A 7,730-nucleotide genomic window follows, 5' to 3' on the forward strand; every position below is an offset into this window, starting at 1 on the left:
GAGGCCAAACATTTTGGTGACAGGCAAAAAGCATTGGGGATTTGGTAAAGGAGAAAACTTGCACAACGGCTGGGACGTCCAACTCCACTGCCACATCATCATCAACGAAGACCTCGTAACTCCACTGCTTCCATTACTCTCTAACCATGTGTGTACGTGTGTGTATATATATATATTCCTTGAAAAGTTGGTGCATGAGTAAAGTGGACTGGGTCTCGAAGTTGTTTGTGTGGTGTTACTTTGATTCAGCGTCTCTTTTGTATTAATTAATGGGATCTGTTTGTTGCGTTGTCATTAATGTTTAGTTTCTAGTCTTTAAGCTTGTAATTTGTTGTATTGTTTATTAGCGATCTTTATTTTAGTTTCTAGTCTTCAATTAATGGCCTGGGTTTTGCTTTTTTTTAGACGATAATAATGTAAGTGTCCATTAAATAATTTCTTTAGCAGCAGCAGGCAAGCAATCATTTGATTCTAATGTGTTGAATTGGGAAAGGTCTGTGATGGAAGAAGGGGGAAACATTGTAGATTATCGCAAGTGCTCCAAACCCACAACAGTGTGTTATTTGATGGATTAAGAATAACCAATGTGTTGTCCTGCATGTGATTTGAGTTTCCAGTTAATTTACTTGACTGTTGTCTCAAAAACTCGTGATCGAGGAGGCTATAGAAAGCTACCCAGTGCAGAGGACAATGTTATAGCTCTAAAGAGTGAGGATATCACTCGAAATATCACGACTATAGTAGATTGGACTAGGGTTTGGCCCTAACGACATCTGCCCTCCCTATATGCTGCGTTCAATGAGGCTGGTTCGCTTTATTTGTATATTCTCTATTGTGTTAAGCCGAGTGAGCTTCATAAGTTATTATTTCTAACATGACATCGTTTTGACTTTGGTTGTGTTCATCGATTATCTCATGGGATTGTACTAATATTTGATTGTTGGTTGAACAGAAGACTGCTGCTTATGTTCAGAATGTCTGTTTTGATTTTCATTAATAAACATAATGCTTGCCATTTCCAATTTGAAATTCTAAACCAGCAGCAATGCAAACATCTCTTCCACAGTTAATCGATTGCAAGAGTTGGATGGATTGATTATTAAGGAACTGCCACAGTTAATTAGAGCCTTTATTCACCAGAAGGCCTATATGTATTCCTTATTTCCAGTCCTTGAGATTGCATATTTTAGCAGCAAAAATTAAATTTTATTTCTTTTTTCTCATGTCCCCACCACAATTACGTATTTCGGTGCTTTGACTCATAAGAGTCGCACTAATAATCCTAGGTGATAGCCACCTGAGCATGAACCTCCCCATTAATGGCTGATGAAACCATAGACATGGGCTTAAACTAAACTAAACAAGGATTAATGCTTCTTGGAGCCTAACCATTCTGCAATTTTGCACTACACTTTGACAGCAACCATGACCTCTGAACAAATTAGGCACTATATAGCTTCATATTTGCAATGCCTTCCATCTGTCTAACAACCGGGAATCGTGATCAGGTGAAGATGCAACTAATATTTACTAGTAATTATTTGAATTCAAACTTAAAACACTGTAGATTATATATTATTACCAGAAGATAACGAGATCAAAATATCATTACTTGGCTGGCTCCAGTAGGGGCCCTTCGTACACACAAAAAATGGAGACCCCACAACTAGAATTTAATTATTCGAACCAGATTATTCAGCCTCACTCTAAACACCTTTGTTTTTCATGAGGCTGAAGAGTCTGGTCCCATATCTTCTGAAGCTGAGAAGCTATTCTTGACAACTTGTTTGGTGTCCCACTCATCGTTCGCTGTTGCGGACACAGGCCTCTTCTGTGCTTCAACCTCGAGCCTTCGCTTGTATTCTGTAATCATTGTTGAAAATAAACCCATTGAATATTTAAATGTTAACAGTTTGGATAATAAGGATAGAACCTTAAAGAAAAGGGTTTACTTTTATTGGTAATTGAACGTCGAGTATATGCCAAAAACTCGTCCCACTTGAATTTCCTAAGCTCTTGCTTTTCCTCCTCGGGAAGGTCAATGTTCGGCTCCCTTCCACACATGAATGCAGCTCTACAGATAAAAAAAATCTACCAATGAGTTTCAAAATCCATTAGTCTATCCATCAAAATATATACTCAGTAAGTTGCATTACCAAAAAAAGGGTCGATCTAGAAATACATCTTAGCACATAAAGAAATGATAGAGTCCAGCTTTTTTTTACTTATAGTAGTCGACATAATAGAAAATAAAACCGATGAATATAAGGGGAATAATTGAGATATAAAACTGCCGGAAAAATGCAGCTCTTTACCATCCCTTTATTTCAGGAGGCTAGGAATCACATATACCTTCATAACTTTTTCACGCTTACCATCTGATATTCTTTTGTAATTTGCATATGAATATCACTTTTGTTGTATATATCACCAATATACGTGAAGACTTTCAAAGAAATTTCTTAATAAAATGAGCAACAACTTTAATGAACAGGACTCGTTCTTTATAGCAAATCAATGTTCTTATCAGGCTCAGCTTAAAGATTTTTTGCAGTTCTATTGAACTATTGAATCAACCTTAATCCAAAACAGTAGAATTTGCATTACAAATAGTGATAAGAGATTCTAAAAATTGTAGTAGCAATCATTACAAGCAAGATAAAAGCCAGCTTATTACCTGTCATATAAACGGGCAGCTTCTTCTTGCGAACCCACTGTTCCTAAGTGAATCTGTTTCTTGTCAACTTTTATTGCTGCCTGCCATTTCATATTTTTGAAGTATACACCCCTCATCAGACATTGTTCTTGGTTTTGAAGATGCTTCCTCCTGTGTCGCTTTCTGTGTTTGATTGGTTGCCCTACATATAATAACATTGTTCATGGACATCATACAAAAATGTAGGAACTAAATTGGCTCCAGGTATCTGATTTTGATTCCAATGAGTAATGATATGTTTTATCTGGAAGCACCATGGCATGAACTCAGTTCAGAGATATAACATTTTCCTCTTTATTTTTAAGATACAAAAAGTGATAAAAACCATCTCTTCCTCAAATTGCTTCCATATTCATGTCAAGCATGGCATTCATCACAAGCAGTACTCTAAGATAGCCCCGAGAGGAGAATAAACAAAAACAGGATTCAAAAGAGAAAACAGACTCGGTTTTCCACATTAAATATCAGCGGATCAGATCATTTTCATAACTTCACATTGTTGATTCTCTAGGCAGCAGTGCCATGCTTCAACTGATGATGGCAAAACTATTGAACTTTAATGAACCAATTGTGCAATATTTTTTATTTTTCTTATTTTGCACAGAGATAAACTTATAGGATATCCCCAAATTTGGGATACATGAACCAATTAGTGAGAGGTATATTGATGCAAGGATTGTTGGAAATGCTCCCGCCATGAGTCATTGCCTGTTCTGCGGGCCTGAGGGTTCGCCCTCACAGTTTTGTCCTCCGAGGAAAGGCACATTGATAGGGGAATGGTGGCCTTTCTTTATAAGGCCAGAATCCTAACTTTGACTGGTAGATGAGGGACTATTTTCTCCCTTGACACTGGTCCCATTAGTCAAGGGTGCCAATCCATTCCATCGCAATGGTGCCATCTGCAAGAATCTGTAGTGACCCCTCAACAAGGCAAGAACAGTATAGAAGAGAACAGAGGTGTCATTTTAATCTAGACTCCACCATCATAAATGCAAATAAGGCCATTTAAGTCTGAATAGACAACCATAACATAAACCCATTAGTGAGTATAAGCTAGAATTTCCAAATCCTCAGGTTCCATTAATCCCAAAAGGGCATGAACAGCCAGCTGATGTATTCTTTCTGATCAGATGCAAATAGAATTTGATAAGCTGGAAACCTATTAATATCATCTTAATACACGTACAGTTTCAAAGAAAGAAAGAAAGACCAACACAAAACTATAAACAAGTAACAAGTTTTCCAGCTTTATTGATATTAACAAACATTTGGAACACGTTTCTTAAGATACAAACCTGGAAAAGGTTGACTATGATGCTCTTTTGATGAACCAGAGCCAGAAACATTTGGTGATGCAAAGTCGACCTTAGCAATGCTTTTCTGAGAAGCAGCATCAAAGAGGTACATGCAAGTGTTAATTCTACTTCCAAAATAATAAAAATAGTAATAATAATTTGTCTATCACGACATTAAGAACCTTAATCATTTAACATATTTATAAAGAACTTCCAATTGGATGGCCGTGAGTTAAAATAACTTAAAAATAGCACAATAATATGAACTAAAAATTCAGAACAGAGAAGGGTTTACACAAACAATACAACAGATTTGGAAATGCAGACGGCTTTTATACCTTACAAGTAAAAGCAACTCTGAATCAAGAGTACAATGGACTAGTAAACCAAATATGGATGCGCTTAATGAGCATTTTAATTGACACTATTTACCCTGTGATTCTAGCTCAAAAGGAACCGCAATATACTGAACAAATTTTTAAAAAGAAAGGGTGCCTTAGAATGCAACGGCTTACCAAGCATCAACTATTTCTCCATATTGGCAAGGAACCGAGGAATCCTTAGGATCATATACTTGGAAGCCACAAAATAAAATATATTATCATTCCCTATTGCATCTGTTCTAGTAAGCAGTGTTATCCTACATCTATTAAATCTTGTATTTCCTCTAGTCATTATGTTCAAGTTCAGGCATCCATCTTTTACCGTTAGGTTTTAGATTGGAAGCTTAACATGTTCTGTAAATTATGAGTGAAAAAAAATAATTCTTTCTATTCAATGATTCATAATTACACTGATCCACCTTCTGAATCACTTCTTCTAAACTATACATGCCTCCAACAGATGGTGGATATTCATTCAACTATAACTACTACACCAACCACATGAAAGTATGCAGTTGACTGGGTACCATGAAAATACAGTTAGCAAAACACTGATGAAGATAGAATGCAATCTTTGCCAGTAATTATCAACTAAGGAGACACTATATCATGTTTGCATAATTGCATGTTACAAATCTTTCATAGAATATGAAATAGAGAGGATCCACTATAAAGGGGGAATAGTTCTTTCAAACTAACCATGATCTTTCTTTTTTCCCTTTTTTGTGGACAAAGGTGGATGAAATGACTCACTTCTAGAATTATTATATTGTGAAAAACACACCAGTAAATATATAATTATGGAAAAAACTAAGTTACAACACCGATTTAAGATTAGCAGAGATTTAAGAGGTGAGATATGAACTATGGTGGAAGATCCACAATGGTAATACTCTTTTTTATTCCCCTCTTCATGAACATGTACTAAACCTCACATCCCCCAAGCCCACCCTTGTGTGTACCATGCATGCTTGTCATTTAAAATAGCGGACACTGATAAATATGTAAAATTGGCCAATAGTTTGACATAAGATAGTGAGAAATTACTAAGGCAAGCATCCATGAACCAAGGGGGAAAGATAAAATTAATCTTTGCAAGCTGACAAGTAGATACAAAAAAGGTAAAAGAATAGTGATACAAAACCGATTCATATCAACACAACCAAGATGTCAAATTAAAACCGTTAGACCCTTTAATACTATATCCGGTAGCTTGCTAACAAAGCATTCTTACCCCATGCACGTGATTGATGAAATCTGAGGGCAAGGGATGCAGACTGACTGATTTCGCATTATGACTAGAATTTTCAGGTATATTTCCATTATCAAAAGCTCTAGGAAATGGAGTAAAAAAGGAACTCCTCCCTGCAAAAGGTCATCAAATTCAGTGAGTGGCATTGTTCAAGCATAACATAGAACCTGCTTATTTACATTCTATCTAACTCGTAATTTAATCAAACAAACTTACGTAGAAAATATAAAAGAAAATAATTGAAGGACATATGTGGTGAATTTCCCTACTCATTGCAATCAATAGAAGCAATTAATTTGCAATTTAAAGTACACCACAACCAAAGTTTACCAGAGCAGAGTCCCAGGAGCTTGCGTCTGCGTAAGCTCACCATGTCGGGAAATGCTTTAACCAGAAAACAATGGTTTAATTGGCATCCCTTTGCATTTATCCCTATGTCTGCTTGTAAGATTACAAAAGATGGGCGTGTATCAGTAGAATAAACAATTTGAAAAAGACAAGCATCATATATAGCAAAATGAACAAGATGGCCGACAGAGATAGGAAACAGCATCATAAGTAAACAAAGATATCACATATCGTAGAGCAAAAGGATAGAAGGTCAACACATAAACTGAAGGCCATTAAAGCTATAAGTTAATACAAATACTGTACTCCGGACAAAGAATTCCTATGGCTGAATACCAGCCTTTCCCTCGTCATTACGTACGTCTCAGTTCAATTATGCCACACAGAAACTAAAATCTAAGCTCACCATGTACGAACTAAAATCTAGTCCTTTCTCACTTCAGGGGAAATTGTATTCACTTCTAAAAGTTAACCAGGCTCCGGATAAGGGGGCCAGGTGACAATAAGCTTTTTATGTATAAATTAATTAATTAATTAATTAATCATAATTTGCATAAAGTAAAGCCAAAACTTTAATCATGTGAAACTAACAAAGCCGCCCAATGACTTTGCCTAAAAAGGATCCCAATTATCTCTCCCAAATAAGTCAACCCATCAACCTACCACCTCTCATGGAAGCAAATGCGGTGAAAAGAAAAAACAACTATAACACAGAACCCAAACCCCAAAATACACAAAAATCAAAGAGAAGAAAGAAACCCACAAACAAACCCAAAGCCTTTAAACCCTTCAAAGCGAAAAATGGCGATAACCCCATGACCAGGAAACGCAAAAGCCACCCATCACAAGAAGATAAACAACAAAAAAAGACGAGGCATTGTTTTTATCATTTGTTTGGTACCTGAGACAGAGAAAAAAAATAAAAGAATAAACAAGGTGATGATGGAGTCAGCGTAGAAACCGAGAGAAAAAGACAGGTTTTGTAAAGTTGACACTAAAATCTGGTGAAAAGAATATATGGATATATATAAACTGTGTTGTTGTGAAGGGACGAAAGGAAGATGGTGCTTGAAGAGAAGAGTGAAGGGAGAAAGAAAAGAGGAGTGTTTTGTTTATGAGAAGTTGGTAGTGGCTCTCATGAGTCATGCATCTACCACCCCCTTTTTTTTCTGAATTTATGCTAATTTTTTAGTGGAAAAAAGGCTCCATTTTTATGGAAGGGTGGCGGAGCTGCTGCTGATTGCGTAAACAAGGGAAATGGAAATAATCAAAGAAGCAAAGGGCCAAATCCAAAGGCAAAAGTCTTTGTAATCTGTAGATATTAGAAGAGGAACGTATATGCTTGTATTTGTGTACTTTTTAATCACCTATGATTCCTCTATTGCCCCCTTTCCTTCTTTCTATGTTGTAAACACTAAAATTCCCTTTTACATTTACTTTAATACCCTTTTACATAGACTATTATTGGTTTTTAAGGCAAATAATAAGAAATGTTTCCAATTTAGGTGAAAAGTGATTTTTTTCATGGATTTTTTCCTTTCCTTTTTAATTTGAACCAGGTTGAATGTGTGTATTTTTAGCGTGAAAACAGGATCGAATTAAATTAGAAATTAACACTTGCCACAAAATATTCTCAATCATATCAGCAATCAAAAGAGGGGATGAGTACAAATCAACAACAGTTCTTGCTCATAAAGTAAATCTGAAACACCTATTATTCTCTCTCAAAATATGCT

General features: G+C 36.0%; 1 protein-coding gene across 4 annotated transcripts; it reads right to left on the minus strand.

Annotated features, from left to right (window-relative positions):
• Nucleotides 1–1,184: 1,184 nt before the first annotated feature.
• LOC108472475 (ethylene-responsive transcription factor-like protein At4g13040) lies at nt 1,185–7,384 on the minus strand. 4 transcript variants are annotated; one of them, XR_008274433.1, is made up of 8 exons: nt 6,401–6,514; nt 5,977–6,084; nt 5,629–5,759; nt 4,012–4,096; nt 2,678–2,858; nt 1,953–2,074; nt 1,583–1,863; nt 1,185–1,480 (listed from the first exon to the last, which is right to left on the minus strand). XR_008274433.1 is itself a non-coding variant. In XM_017774015.2 (7 exons), the coding sequence occupies exons 2-7, from the start codon at nt 6,017–6,019 to the stop codon at nt 1,724–1,726; spliced, it is 702 nt and encodes a 233-aa protein (XP_017629504.1). In that variant the 5' UTR covers nt 6,020–6,084; nt 6,896–7,384; the 3' UTR covers nt 1,554–1,723. The 4 variants fall into 4 exon arrangements, 2 of the variants coding, with proteins under 2 accessions (XP_017629504.1, XP_017629503.1); XR_008274432.1 differs by having other exon boundaries at nt 1,185–1,484; XM_017774015.2 differs by lacking the exons at nt 1,185–1,480; nt 6,401–6,514 and adding an exon at nt 6,896–7,384 and having other exon boundaries at nt 1,554–1,863.
• Between the last annotated feature and the right edge of the window lie 346 nt (nt 7,385–7,730).

This window comes from Gossypium arboreum, chromosome 11 (genome assembly GCF_025698485.1).
Source record: "Gossypium arboreum isolate Shixiya-1 chromosome 11, ASM2569848v2, whole genome shotgun sequence".
NCBI lineage: Eukaryota > Viridiplantae > Streptophyta > Magnoliopsida > Malvales > Malvaceae > Gossypium > Gossypium arboreum.

Coding starts and splice junctions, on each gene's coding strand:
- LOC108472475 (XM_017774015.2), bottom strand. CDS start 6,019: ATGGTGAGCTTACGCAGACGCAAGCTCCTGGGACTCTGCTCTG. Junction 2,859..4,011: donor TCATAGTCAACCTTTTCCAG/GTTTGTATCTTA, acceptor TATTATATGTAG/GGCAACCAATCAAACACAGA. Junction 1,864..1,952: donor ACGTTCAATTACCAATAAAA/GTAAACCCTTTT, acceptor CAATGATTACAG/AATACAAGCGAAGGCTCGAG.